We start from the raw sequence: 15,408 nt of genomic DNA, 5'->3' as shown, positions 1-15,408 counted from the left end.
GTTTGTGCTTGGCACCAACATGAGGCAAAGTCAGGGGAGGAATTGGTTGGCTAATCAGGGTGTCATCACCTTGGTGAAATTACACATTTTAAGGTCTGACCCTCATTAGGCAAGTGCAGGAGACCCATTGCCAGTGTCCCAGGAATGGATGTGTCTTGATGGCCAAAGGAAGGCTGTCAGAGACTGATGGGTTTTTTTGTTTTGTTTTGTTTTGTTTTTTGGCCACACTGCATGGCTTGCAGGATCTTAGTTCCCCAACCAGGATTGAACCCTGGTCTTCAGCAGTGAAAGCACTGAGTCCTAACCACTGGACCACCAGGGAATTCCCCAGAGACTAATGTTTAAAAACCAGCATTCAAACATTCTCACTTATAGTGAAGAATATAACTCTCAAATGGACTATACATGTTGTACATGTTTGCTGGACAACAAATGTTCACTATAGGAAATCTACAAAAGAAGCCAAACTCTAATCTGAGAGGTGTGTGATAAGCATGAAATTGTGTGTGTGTGTGAAATGAAATTTGTTATTTAATATTAATGGCTGGTATCATCATGCATTTGTGTCAGTAGTTAGGGTCCAAACAGAAAATCAGAAACCATGCCGGATATTTAAACAGAGAGAATTTAATACAAGGAATGGGTTAAACACAGAGATAGTAACGACAGGAAGCAACCATCTCTTAAGGCTGGGAGAACAAAGGGAAGAGGGTGACGGTACCAGAATTCAGAAGCTAGAGGAAAGGGCCCTGCAGAGCTGGAACTCAGATGTCTGAGGAGGGGTCACCGCCCAGCTAAAACTGGTACCTTTTCCAGGGTGCAATGAGGTTCATTCTGGGAATACAGAAAGATGCTGGACTGGAGCCAACTACAGCTACCAGGGTGAAGGGCCATTGCTCAGATGACACAAAAACAGCAAGCAAAAGGAAAGAGTAAATGTCTTCTGGGACACTCCTCCTTCCAGCACCTTCTTCCAGCACCTCCCACTGGTTGACAAAGGAGACGAGTAATCTGCAGAGTCAGTCCCAGCATCACAGGACAGATTATTTGAAGCTGGGTTGGAGCCAAGAGACAGCTGCATGAGTTGAACAGAGGAGCTGCACCAGCCCTGTCTCTAAGAATGGTCCTGCTACAGGAGCAGAAGTCAAGTTGCTGATGCAGCACTTGAGACCCATCACTCAGGCGGATCTGATTCTCCTTTTGTGAATTTTATTCAGACCATCTCATTTTTCTAATAATTTCTTTCTGCAGGCAGAGACAATCAAAAGCTTTCTTATTTCCCCTGGAGGCTGCACCCAGAACACCTGGATTGGATTAGGGTATTCATAAATGACCTTTGGAGTCTTTCTCTTTCAGGGAATAGTGGACACTGATATAATGACCTCCCCCAGGACTGGTAAGCCCAAAGTCGTTTTCCTCATTCAGAAACTGGGGTTTCACTTCTGCCGATGGAGGCCAAGTGAGCTTGATCCAGATGCTGAAGAAGCCTGAGGCAGAAGCAGCTGATACTCAGGAACTCCATTTCCCAGCAAGGGCCAAGCCATGCCATCCTCCTGGTAATCTAAGGCAGAGTACAGTCATATAATCAAGGTGAGACAAGTGTTGTTTTCTCAGAGATTTTGCTGGCTAAAACAAGATCCTAACAAGTGGAATATATATATATATATATATATATGTGTGTGTGTGTGTGTGTGTGTGTGTGTGTGTGTGTGTGTGTATACATACATACATACATACATATGGAGAGAGAGAGAGATTTGGATGCATATACACATAAAGAAAGATTTACTTTAAGGAATTGCCTCATGCAACTGTGGAGGCTGACAAGTCTGAGACCTACAAGACAAACCAGCAGTCTGGAAATTCTAGCAAGAGTCCATGCTGTAGTCGTGAGTCCAAAGGCAGTGTGGAGGCAGGATTCTTTCCTTCTTGCAGACCTCAGTCTTTTCTCTTAAGGCCTTCGGCTGATTGGATGAGGCCCACCTGCATTATGGAGGGCAATCTGCTTTACTCAAAGTCTATGGATTTCAGTGTTAATCACATCTTTAAAAACACCCTCACAGCAACATCTAGACTGGTATTTGACCAAACAGCTGGGCACCAGAACCTAGCCAAGTTGACGTGTAAAGTTAAGCATCATAGGTATCATTGTAGAAAGTGAATAGATATCTCAGGAGAGCTGAGTACATTTGGTAACCACAAAGAATCATCCAATAATACTCGAGAGTCTGGAAGAGAATTTTCTCATCCTGAAATATTCCAGGGAGGATTAGCACTAGGGGATGGGCCTGTGGAGATCCCTCACTCTCCCTACCTTCAGTGTCTCTGAGCTCAGCCTTCCTTAGGCTTCCATAGATGTCCCCACCCCCACCCAATCCTTCCTTCCATTGCCCATCAGTCCTTATATGTTCCTCTCTCCTGATCACTATCTCCTTGCCTGAAAAGCCTCTCTGACGCCAGAGTCCGTCTTCACAATGTTTTGCCAGGCTTATTCAGATGACACCGCAATGGGTTCTCTTGCTGTGATAATAAGTGTCTGAACACTCATTTCACACTTAACATCATCTCCATGGCAGACACTGTTTTGTTTAGGGACTGACAACTATTCTCTTTCTTTCTTGTAACAAAATCTTGATTTTGTTCTTCTTTCTGAGGAAGCAAGTCTCAGCTACAGGGAGTAAATCAGGATTGGTGTCATCTTTTTGCCAGTGATTATCTGGGGCGTTGACTTTGACATAATCCAGTGGGAAAGGAATCTGCTAGGGTACTTAGGGGAAGGATTCAAGACTCCTCACTCTTTTTTTTTTTTTTTTTTTAATCACAAGTTGCCAACAGCACTTTATTTGTTCTTTTCAACATCCTGTTCTGCAGCTTCCTTGGCCCTTTTTGCCCAGATGCCAAAGACCCGGGCGGTGGCACGGGCCATGCGGTGACTGGCGAACGCCTTGAAGTTCTTCTCTTCCTCTGTGATGACTCTGGCTTTCTCCTTCTTGTAAACGTTCCGTATGGGCATGACTGGTCCGGTCAGCTGGGTGGCGAATTTGAGCTCTTCAGCAGAGCTGTCTCCCTTCTTGGGGGCCGAGGGCTTCCTGGGGAAGAGGATGAGCTTGGAACGGTACTCCTTGAGCCGCTGCACGTTGGCCTGCAGGGGCTCCGTGCACTTGTTCCACCGCCTTGGGTCCACCGAGATCCCAATGGTCCGGGCCACTTTTTTGTGGATGCCGGCCACCCTCAGCTCCTCCATGCTGAAGGCCCTGCCGGCGCGCACCTTGGTGTGGTTCCTGACCGTGGGGCATCTCAACACCGGCCGGAGCGGGCCAGACGCGGGGCGCAGGGCGATGCGGCGCGCCTTGGCCTGCCAGGCCTTGCGTCTGCGGATCTTGCGAGCCGGCTGGTTGAACCACGTGGCCACGTGCCGCTGCCAGTCCTTGTGGAAGTGGGGCTTCAGGATCATGCCATTCCGGCTGGGTGCCATGGCTGAGGCCGACTGGCCTCCTCCGCGGGTTCACGGACGCGGAAAGGCAAGACTCCTCACTCTTAAAAAGGGACGTGCAAGATGGAAATGTACATTATCTGTCTCTTCTTCCACTTAATCTTATCATGTTTACAGATGAAGTGGAACACTACAGACAACCCCGAGGACGACAGAAGGGAAAGATATAAAGAATCTGATCCTTGAGGGCATCCAGGAGCCATTGATTCTAATCTCCAAGCCACTCAACTGTCTTGCTCTGTGAGAGAATAACTTGTGTATTGTTTATGCCTTTGATAAACGATACTGTCATTATTGTGTTGTTACTTAATAATCTCTGCACATTTGCCTTTTTTCAACTAGATTGAAGATCCTTGAGGGAAATAATAATACCATGTTTATTATTGTACAGAATCTTATTCTGCAGCTTTCACATAGTAAACACTCCATAAATGCCTTTCATTGATAGAATAAATAAATGGAAAATATAACCCAAATTAATAGATTACGTATGTGTTGATTAGTTAAAGCTCCCCTGAGCTCAAAAAAGAAACCAAGGGATTTAGAGGCTGGAGAATTCTGCCCCTATTTGTGTGTCCCTCAGTACTTCCTGAAGAGGCAGTGTACCCCCTCCTCATGTCAGTCCCTTCTTTCCTCACCAAAGCCTTTTATGACTTTTCACAGCAGAAACGGTGCCCTGTATTGCCATTTCATTGTTCTCTTCCTAGACATTTCCCAGCTTCCTTTGCAGTTCAACTGGGACCGGGTGACTGGATTCTGGTCAGTGGACATGGGTGAGGTGAACCACTTCTGAACTTGGCCTTGAAAACCTTCAGTGAGATTATCCCACTTTTCTTCTCCCACACTGACCTTGGAGGCCATGTGTTCCAGATGGGGGCTGTGATGGCAGAGCCTCTGTCAGCCTGGGTCCCTGAATGACTGGGTGGAGGAGAACCCTGCTGACCCTTATAAATCATATACTCCAAGTAAGTGATGCACTTCATTGTGTTAAACCTCTGTGCTTTGAAGATGAATTTGTTTTACAGGCAGTCTATATCCTACCTCACCTAATAGGCATCCTTAACTAGATCAGTTCCTTCTCTCTTATGTTCTTGGAGCACTAAAATCTCTTCTTTGTAGTACTTTCCCAGTTAATATTTGTGTTTGTTTGTTGTATTCTTTTCTTTTATTGACATATAGTTGATTTACAATGTTGTGTTAGTTTCAGGTATACAGCAAAGTGATATGTACATATATACCATATCTTCTTTATCCATTCATCTGTCATTAGACATTTAGGTTGCTTTCATGGCTATTGTAAATAGTGCTGCCATGAAATGAATACTGGTATGCATGTATATTTTCGAATTAGAGTTTTTGTCTTCCAGATATATGCCCAGGAGTGGGATTGCTGGATCATATGGTAACTCTATTTTTAGTTTTTTAAGGAACCTCCATACTGTTCTCCGTAGTGGCTGCACCAATTTACATTCCCACCAACAGTGTAAGAGCATTCCATTTTCTCTACACCCTCTCCAGCATTTATTATTTGTAGACTTTTCGATGATGTTGTATTCTTTTATTAACGTTGTTCTCTTCACTAGACTGTGTATTCCATGTGAGATCATTTGTTTTCTATTATATTTTTAGTATCTAACATTGTGCCAGGAATATAAGTGCCAATAAATATTTGCTAATGATGTACAGATGGATGAGTGAATGGATGGATGATCGATGGATGGGTGGGCGAGTGGATGGGTGGGCGAGTGAATGGGTGGATGACGGATGGATGACAGATGGATAGATGGGTGGGTGGTGGTATGAATGAAAGGATGGACAGATGTATATTTGTTTTGGCTTCAGAGTCAACTTGAGTTTGATTCTCAGCTCCCAACTTTCTAGCTATGTTTCCTTAGCCATTCTAAGTCTCAGGTTCCCAATTAGTAAAATGAGACTAATGATATTTGTCTCCCATGGTGGTGGTGAAGATGAAAAGAGATGGTTCTGTAGTGAGGCACTGTCTTCCCAGCACAGTGTCTGGCACCCACTAACTATCATTGTAGCTCAAAAATAGAAAAAAAAGGGTGGAGCTGGAGGAAATGATTAGAAAGAAAACATTTGGTCAATATAAACTTTTATTATACTTCCTGCTGGTGAGTAAGCAATTAAAAAGAGAATTTGAGTCATTAAACCTATTAAGAGGTTTCAGATCAATAAAAACAATTTGTTTCTTTTGTGTCTTTTTTTAAGTGCTGGGAGAAATTTTTCCTCCATTGAATTCAGCTTGTAGGTGTCCAATAAATAGTTTGGGAGCCCCGTGTAATTTTAAAAGATATTTCATTACCTTCTTTTATTTCTCAAATATGCATTTGAGAAAATAAGGATAGATTTCTTTTCTATGAAGAAACAGAGACAAACCTCCAGAAGGAATAAAGCTCTACAGATATATGAATAACTCACAGAAAACTTTTAAACCACCTTGAAAATTAATCATTTTGTTCAGCAAGTAATAGGGCTGCCCTGTCTTGCCTGCTTTCGTGGTTTGCCACAGTTTGTTCCAGGATCTTCTGGAGGTATTAAAGAATAAAGTGTTTCCACATGAGTCATGCTGATTCCAGACACTCCACCCCAACCACAGAGGGGAATAGATCTGGGGTTGGCGTCCCAAATACATTTCTTTATTCCAAGCCTTAAAGTAGGCCACACAGGAAAGGCATTCTTGGATCCTAAACCAAGAGTCTACCCAGCCGTGTCCGCTAATGAGTTTCCTCATCCCATTGGTCCCTGTCTGCTGGTGTGACGTGGTGCTCTCATCTTGCAGAGCCATTTGTCCCTCTAGGCTGCCGGACTTCCAATGAAGCCAGTTGAATGCTCACGCCCTATGACTGCATCCTTGACTGGCCCCACTGAGAATGAATTTGGGTGCAAAATCATCCAGTTTTTATGCACCTAGCTGGGATGTGCATCCATGGAGAGGTCACGTGTTTTATGAGCAACAAGAGCATCCTGGCCAAGAATCTTAAGAAGAGCAGAGCCAGCTACAGCTCATTTCATCTAATTCCCCCACCCTGTTATGTCCGAGCAGATAATGGCCTGGGAAAGGAGAAGCAACGTGCCCAAGGTAACGGAGCTAGTTAGTGGCACTGTTAGAACAAAAACATGGGTCTGCTGACTTCTAGACTGGTGACTTTCGGGCTTCATCATGAATGGTGTGGTATGTTTCTAGCACAGTGAAATGCTGCTCTCCAGCATTTAGGTACTGAAGGAAGATTAAATAAGGTCTTTGCTTGACTGGATCTCACTCAGGCTTCTGAGGGAGACTCAACACCCGCCACCGCCTTTCAGGCCTCCCTGATGAGATAGAATGGCAGCAGAGAGAGCGCTCGGCCAGGTAGAGGAAGACTTGGCTTTGGGCCTGTTCTCAATTACTAACCAGCCTGTGGTCTTCAGCACTTGGCCTCCCCATGTTGCCTCCAGAGGCGGCCTTGGAGTCCCCAGGGCAGGGCCCCTGGGGAGGGAGGACTAGAGCTGCTTCCATCTTCTCTCCCTGTTTTGTTCCTGTCCTCTAACAACACAGATCCCAGGCCACTGAAATAATGCAGACCCATTGGGTTAACCTTCAACATGGCACAAGTGTAGCTGGGAAGGTTGGACATCTAGGGAAGGAGTGAAAAGTAAGAGGAAAACATATTTCTGTACTTCATTTCCCAGAGATTCAGATGTTCCGTTCTAGGGATCAGCAATCTTTTCTGTGAAGGGCCGTGTAGTAAATATTTTAGGGTTTGCTGGCTGTTACAATCTCTTTCTCAACGACTCAGCTCTGCCATTGCAGCTTGAAAGCAGCCAGAGACAATACAGGAATGAATCAGCATGACTGTGTTCTGGTAAAGCTATTTCCAAAAACAGATGGAGGCCCTCAGGTCACAGATCCCTGGTCTATTCTAAGCCTGATCGCTCCAGGGTCTTCTTGACTGAATTAAGGAACAGATTGCCCCGTAACTTACAAGGAATATTATGAGTACATGGAAAGATACAGTAAAAAAAAAAAAAAAAAAAAAGACAACAAATGATGCTTCTATAAAAGAGCTGTGGGAATCTGAATTTTTTCACCTGCTTCATAACCTTCCTATTTGTCTTTTTTTTCCTATTTGTCTTCTTTTTGTCTTCATCTATATCTTCATGATATTTTTTATCATCTCCTCTTCCTCCTCTCTCTCTTCCTCCTCCTTTTTGATCTCCACTGTCACTGTTCCCCACCATTCAGAGACCAAAAAGCATGTGTATCAATCAGGGATGTGGATGGAAGCGATGGAAACCATCACAGGATGTCTTAGGCAGAAAAGGCTCACATTGGAAAGTTGTGAGATGCTCATACAACTGACTGACAGCTAGAAGACCAGACCTGGAAAACATGTTAGAAAGGCAGTATAGAGGGTCCTATACAGGAAGTTAATTGATTATCTTGCAGGAAGAAACACAAAGCTGTAGTGTCACTGTCCTGGGGTCCGATACTGTGTACTCTTAAATGCCCATGAAGCCACTATGATTAAATATTAACTGACCCTTTGTTCTTTGTCACTTACTCCAAATCTAAGTCCTGTCTGATTCTAAACAACACACATACCCACTCCGTGGCTAGCAGAGGGTAGGTAGGAGAGGAAATCTCTATACTTCAAGGGTTACAGTGGACAGTAGGGCATTCAGTACCACCAGCACTACACACAGTGAGGACTTCTTCTCATATGGACAGGGTACAGACATGGGATAGCCAATACAATGACAAAAGTCAATTGGCACAAATGAGGAATTCAAAGCCAAAGTTGACCCCTGGGTGAAATACCCAATTCACATCTGTGGACTGACATACGAGGGGTGGATTCTAAACTGACCAGAGCATTGTTCCATGTGTTCTCCCTGTGGGCTCAGGCACAACAGGGAGGTATGGATTGTCAACATAATCAGACTCACATTCCCCTGCTGTAGAAGGATTTTCAGTTCATGGCAGGAAGCTTAAGGCTGAAGATTAATCACTGACATGGATTTATACCCCTGTTGTTGCTGGGTGGTCTGCATCTGTTTTCTAAGTCCACAGGGCCTTTACCAATAAATCGAAGCTCCAGAGACAGACACAATGCTCCAGCAGTTATGCCCATGAAAATCTCATATTTTCCAGTGTGCAGTGGGAAATCTGCATACTTGCATCTGTCTTTAACGCTGAAACACACAGCAGCTGGGAGACAGCTGCTCAGCCTTGGGGTAATAGAGTTCATTACTCCCTGACAGCCGCTCCACCATTATGTCAAATGGTCCTGGTTCTAGGTAATAAGCTTCTCTGGGGATGTACCACCTAACCTGGTCATTGTCACTAGAATTTCCAGGACCGCTCTTCTCCAATTTAGGGGCAGCATTCATCAGTTTTACCCTGAAATGCATGATTTAACACTTGTTCCAAAAAACTTTCATTAGTTTACCGGAAAAGGTTCTCTGCTTTGATTGAAAATTACACAAGGCTTTGATGAGTTCCAATCCATTACTCTGGTTTCACAATAGACAACACACCGGAAAGGGAGAGAAAATGGGGACTGACTGAATGAATACAGAATCAACAAAGTACAATTTGTAGGTATTTATCATGTTACAGCCTCTTTGCCCTTCTCTTAGAGCTGCTTGTGCATATTTATCACATTCATGGTTTTACCTGTGCTGGAACACACACATTTATATCCAATATTTACACAGAAGTCTTAGTTCACCTTTTTACTACTTTTGACTGTATTCTGGGGTGTAGAATTTTGCTTATTAATTTTTATCATGACTTTTATATTCTAGTGAACCAGTCCAGGTAATTGATGCATTTTTATGAATTGGGATATAATATAGATAAAAAAGAAACAATGAAAAAAATGCAAATTTGGGACTTCCCTGGTGGTCCAGTGGTAAAGAATCCGTCTTACAATGCAGGGGATGCGGGTTTGATACTTGGTCATGGAATTAAGACCCCACATGCCCTGGGGCAACTAAGCCCTAGTGCCACAACTACTAAGCTCGTGAGCCTCAACTAGAGAGCCCATATGCTGCAAACTACAGAGACCACGTGCTCTGGACCTCCCACCCCACAACTAGAGAGAAGCCTGTGCACCGCAATGAAGACCTCACATGTCACAGCTAAGACCCAATGCAGCCAAAAGTTAATAAAATAAATAAATAATAAATCTTTTTAAAATGCAAGTTTAACAAGCACTAGCAACAACCTACTAATGCCATCAGCAGACTCCAGCCTCATCTTTAACTGAAACTGAACAAGATCAACCTTGGGTTCCCTTACAAAGTATAACACTTATTAACAATGCTGTGGTATTTCTGGGCTAATACTCCATCTTACATTTCAAAATCTGTGAAATTTTTGTACACCAACTTATTTTTTTCTGAAACGGTCACACCACCTGCTAACCATGTGATGGAGATGTGACAAGCGGTGGTCCAAATACCACACTTTGGAAAGTACTTGGCCTTATTATTGATGAAATAAAATTTATATTTGAAGGCAGGAGAAGAAAAAATTAAACATAAAATTCTCTCTGAGTTTGTTTGGGCCTCCTCCCTTCATCCCTAATGTGCAGTGTGCATCTGCATTACATTAACCAGAGCTCCTCATAGATGGTAGTGCCTGCTTGACCATAAAGATCAATTTTTATTTTCTTCTGATGTTAGCAATGTGACTTCTTAAAAGAACAGTTCTTTCCCAGCTCTGTATGGGGGTCATGGTGACTTGCTGCTAGCTTGTTCCGTGCTTACTTGGACTATTCATCCTTGGTGAACTTTATGTAAAACATCAGTATGTCATTTTAATTACGATCATTTATCTCAAAAATGTATATGCCTGGGCCTTTGACTTCTAACAGGTGGAACAGTTCTCAGAGCTTTCTGAGAGTCTGTTTCCCAGGTCATAATCCTCAATTTGGCTTGAATAAAATTCCCTCTCTTTCTTCTTAATTTGATAGTTAATTGAACTTTCATCAACAATGTCAAGTGGTAAGTAGAACAGGTGGCACAGAAATATTAGAGCCTAAAATCACTGATTTTGGGGTTGCAAGGAAATATAGGAATCATCCACAACACTGTTGAAGGTCATGGGCCATGTGAATGGCTAATTTTATGTATCAAATTGCCTGCACCACAGTGTCCAGATACTTGGCCAAACATTATTCTGGAGTGTGCTTTTAAATCAGATTAACATTTAAATCAGTGGACTTTGAGTAAAGCATGTGGTTCTCTATAATGTGAGTGGACCTCGTGCAATCAGTTGAAGGCCTTGAAAGAACAAAGAATGACCCCCCAATCCCCCCAAGCAAGAAGGAATTCTGGCAACAGATGGCCCCTGGACTTGAACCACATTGACTCTTCCCTAGGTCTCTAGCCTGACAACCTACTGTACAGATTTTGGACATGTCAATTTTCATAATTGCATAGCCAATTCCTTAAAATAAATCTCTGTTTCTCTCTCCATATATTGGTCCTGCTTCTCTGGACAACCCTAACACAACCACTAAGAATGAATGTGTGAAACTGAATCAAGCAGAGGAGAAAGGTGACAATGAACTTGTAATAATAAGAGTTTTAGGTGTGGCTGGACTTCTTCAGGAAATAGTTTGCAGGGGGACAGATGATGTACAGAACATTTATCTTCATGCTCCATGTCATGAGGACGAAAATGTGCAGCCGTCTCCTAAGCCATTTATTCCCAGCTTACTTTTGCCAGTTGACAGATCTTCCCTATAATCCTCTTTCTCATAATCCATTCTTCGGGAAGACAAGCCCTTCAACAATTCTAGAATACTTATAAATGTGCTTTCTAAATGTTTTAGCAGCAATCCTTTGCTAAATGCCTTTTATTTTTGATGACTAGGGAAAGTTTCTCTGGATCCAGGAAACTTGTCTTTATAGCAATGCGGAATGCTAGGAGCCTGAGCCATATGCTTCATGCTGACCAGTTTTTTGGGGGGGGTTTTGTTTTTTTTAACAAAGTAACATTTTTTTTTGGCTTTTTATTTATTTATTTATTTATTTATTTTTGCTGTGTTGGGTCTTCGTTTCTGTGCGAGGGCTTTCTCTAGTTGTGGCAAGCGGGGGCCACTCTTCATCGCAGTGCGCGGGCCTCTCACTATCACGGCCTCTCTTGTTGCGGAGCACAGGCTCCAGACACGCAGGCTCAGTAGTTGTGGCTCACGGGCCTAGTTGCACCACGGCATGTGGGATCTTCCCAGACCAGGGCTCGAACCCGTGTCCCCTGCATTAGCAGGTAGACTCTCAACCACTGCGCCACCAGGGAAGCCCTTGCTGACCAGTTTTATTCAAGGATAATGAGGAATCCCTGTCTGTGAAGTAAGCTGGGAGATATCTTGAGTTCCTAGAATCCACGGTTCCTCCAACAGAGCCAGGTAAACACTTTTCTTCCCATTGTAAACATGCCAGTGGATACTTTCAATAAATGGCCTTTGGATGAAGCCCTAAGCTGTTTTTCTGGGCAGGAGGCAGGCCTCCCCTCGCTCCTCAGATGCCTGAGCTCCAACCTGGACCATCCTTGATGAGAAGGAAGCAGATTGCCTCTGGCTTATCTGCTAAGACGGCTCAGTCTACTGAGGAGACACAGCATGTCTGCGAGCTTCCAGATACTCTTACAGAACAAAGAACAGTGTCAGTGACAGGGAACTTCCTCTGGAAAGTTTCAACCTGATTTATTTTCCCATCGTATTTACTTCCCCTCTGTGGATGTCCTATGAGGCTTCTCTTCACTTCAGACCTAACTCCCCCACCCCTTTACCCTTGCCCATCTTCTCTGAAGCTGCCGTAAACACCGTGAGCTCTTCTTGAATTCTGATTCTGTTGTCATCAATTGAAAGTTGCTGATGCGGGGTGGAGGGTGGGATTGAGCAAAATGGTGGCGAGGCTGGAGAGAGAGAGAAGCAAGGAGTAAGGCGGAGACCAGTTTAACTACTTTCCTACTAGAGTTCCTGCCAAAGTCTCTATACTTACCCATACTTTGTTTCCATGGCTCATTGAGCAGCTACTCTGTACACATCCAAAGACCCCAGGGGCCTCAGCAAAATGTCGTTCTCATCAAAAATATGATACCTTCAACCCAGGCAAAAGCCTAAGTCAGACAAATGATGGGCTGGCAAGGGAGGTTGGACCGGCTCTCTGTGCATACCAGATCACACAGAAGATGGAAATGTCACCAGCAAGCTAGCTTTGCGTTTCCCCCTTTCTCTAGCAGTTGGTCTAGTTCAAAGCCTTAGACAATGTGTTAAGTTGCAGAAAGTAGACTTTCAAAGCCCACTGTTGGAATCACAAATGTCCTAACATGCTGTCTTCCATGAGACACAGTCAACTGCCTTGTCTATATCAACCAGTAAATCTAAAAGAAGATGCTTAAGGCACACATAGGAGCCCCCTCTTGCTCTCTTAGGGGTGGAAGATGGGCACAATTTACTCTCCTTCCTTACTGGTCCCAGCAGTTTTTTCTGTTCATAACAGCATTGTCACATTGCCTTGCAGCATATATATTTACTATTCTGAACTCCTAAGTTCATTTAGGTAGGGAAATCCACACTACCTATTTTGTTTCCCTAGAATCTACCCTATCACTCTAATTTAGGTTACAATAGTGACTGTGCATTACTCTTTAAATGAACAAATAATTATTGGCACAAAGTAGGCTTTCCATAAATATACTTTGAATAACTGAAAAATTAATAAATGATCACATCTTCAACACTGACAGCCACAAAGGTCCCCAATGATACTTCCCCCAAATCTTCACAATGGAATCAAAGTGCTCGGCATTGACCAAAATATAGTACCTTCTCTCCAGGGACTCATGGTCAGAAGAGGAGGCCATCAGGAGACCGAAGAATTACAGCCACATAAAAAGTTACGGTGAAGGTTTGAACCGGGCGCAGGAAAGCAGAGGGGAAGCTGGAGATGCCAGGTAGTTCCCCGCCTCTTAACAGCCCTATTGGTCTGCTTGAGCCATCACAACAAGGTACCACAGGCTGGGCGGCTTAAACAACAGAAATTTATTTTCTCACAATTCTGGAGGCTGGAAGTCTGAGATCCAGGAGCCAGCAGGTTTGGTTATCCCTGAGGCCTCTCTCCTTGGCTTGCAATGGCCGCCTTCTTGATGTGTCTTTACATGGCCATCTGTGTGCATCCAAATGTCCTCTTCTTATAAGGACACCAGTCAGACTGGATTAGGACCCACAGTAAAGGCCTCGTTTTAATTCCGTTACCTCTTCAAAGGCCCTTTCTCCATATATAGTCACATTCTGAGTTACTGGGGGCTAGAGCTTCAACATGTGAACTTTGGGGGAACACAGTTCAGCTCATAATAAGAATGATGACCCACAAGGAGCCTGGACCACACCTCAGGCACCAGCATTCCTGCCTCCAAAATGTGACAAGTCCACCACAACCACCACAGGCCCTGGGCTCTGTCCTCTGTCTCCCCCAGGGCCTCTGAGGGTATTATTACATGATGGGGAGTAGCCACCTTCTTCAGTGCCTGATGAAAGGGTTAGTCATGTCCTTAAGTGATACCCTTCTAGAGATGCAATCAGCCTATAAAATGTGACTATTTATACCAGCTTGGCCACAGAGGCCTTTCATGCAAGTATTTCCTCATTTATTTATTTATTTATTTTTAACATCTTTATTGGAGTATAATTGCTTTACAATGTTGTGTTAGTTTCGGCTGTATAACATAGTGAATCAGCTATATGTATACATACATCCCCATATCGCCTCCCTCCTGCGTCTCCCGCCCACCCTCCCTATCCACCCCTCTAGGTGGACAAAAAGCACCGAGCTGATTTCCCTACCCACTAGCTATCTATTTTACCTTTGGCAGTGTATATATGTCCATACTACTCTCTCACTTTGTCCCAGCTTATCCTTTCCACTCCCCTTGTCCTCAAGTCCATTCTCTATGTCTGCATCTTTATTCCTGTCCTGCCCCCTAGGTTCTTCAGAACCATTTTTCCTTTGTTTTTGTTTTTGTTTTTTTGATTCCCTATATATGTGTTAGCATACAGTATTTGTTTTTCTCTTTCTGACTTACTTCACTCTATATGACAGACTCTAGGTCCATCCACCTCACTACAAATAACTCAATGTCATTTATTTTTATGGCTGAGTAATATTCCATTGTATATATGTGCCACGTCTTCTTTAGCCATTCATCTGTCGATGGACACCTAGGTTGCTTCCATGTCCTGGCTATTGTAAATAGTGCTGCAATGGACATTGTGGTACAGGACTCTTTTTGAATTATGGTTTTCTCAGGGTATATGCCTAGTAGTGGGAATGCTGGGTCGTATGGTAGTTCTATTTTTAGTTTTTGAAGGAACCTCCATACTGTTCTCCATAGTGGCTGTATCAATTTACATTCCCACCAACAGTGCAAGAGGGTTCCCTTTTCACCACACCCTCTTCAGCATTCATTGTTTGTAGATTTTTTGATGATGGCCATTCTGACCAGTGTGAGGTGATACCTCATTGTAGTTTTAAATTGCATTTCTCTAATGATTAGTGATGTTGAGCATCCTTTCATGTGTTTGTTGGCAATCTGTATATCTTCTTTGGAGAAATGTCTATTTAGATCTTCCACCAATGTTTTGATTAGGTTGTTTGTTTTTTTGATATTGAGCTGCATGAGCTGCTTGTATATTTTGGAGATTAATCCTTTGTCAGTTGCTTTGTTTGCAAATATTTTCTCCCATTCTGAGGGTTGTCTTTTTGTCTTGTTTATGGTTTCCGTTGCTGTGCAAAAGCTTTTTAAGTTTCATTAGGTCCCATGTGTTTATTTTTGTTTTTATTTCCATTTCTATAGGAGGTGGATCAAAAATGATCTTGCTGTGATTTATGTCGAAGAGTGTTCT

At 43.4% G+C, this 15,408-nt stretch overlaps 1 protein-coding gene across 1 annotated transcript; it reads right to left on the bottom strand.

The window, feature by feature from the left end:
* Window positions 1-2,797: 2,797 nt before the first annotated feature.
* On the bottom strand, window positions 2,798-3,505 carry LOC307052629 (large ribosomal subunit protein eL13-like). Its single transcript, XM_079703660.1, has one exon. It carries the CDS (start codon window positions 3,473-3,475, stop codon window positions 2,840-2,842), a length of 636 nt encoding a protein of 211 aa, XP_079559786.1. The 5' UTR covers window positions 3,476-3,505; the 3' UTR covers window positions 2,798-2,839.
* Window positions 3,506-15,408: the final 11,903 nt, after the last annotated feature.

This window comes from Hyperoodon ampullatus, assembly GCF_949752795.1.
Source record: "Hyperoodon ampullatus genome assembly, chromosome: 4".
Taxonomy (NCBI): domain Eukaryota; kingdom Metazoa; phylum Chordata; class Mammalia; order Artiodactyla; family Ziphiidae; genus Hyperoodon; species Hyperoodon ampullatus.
The sequence above is the reverse complement of the archived record's forward strand: the minus strand, read 5'-3'. Positions and strand labels throughout refer to the sequence as shown.

Excerpts from the sequence above, each read along its gene's own strand:
- LOC307052629 (XM_079703660.1), bottom strand. The coding sequence starts at position 3,475 with ATGGCACCCAGCCGGAATGGCATGATCCTGAAGCCCCACTTCCACAAG.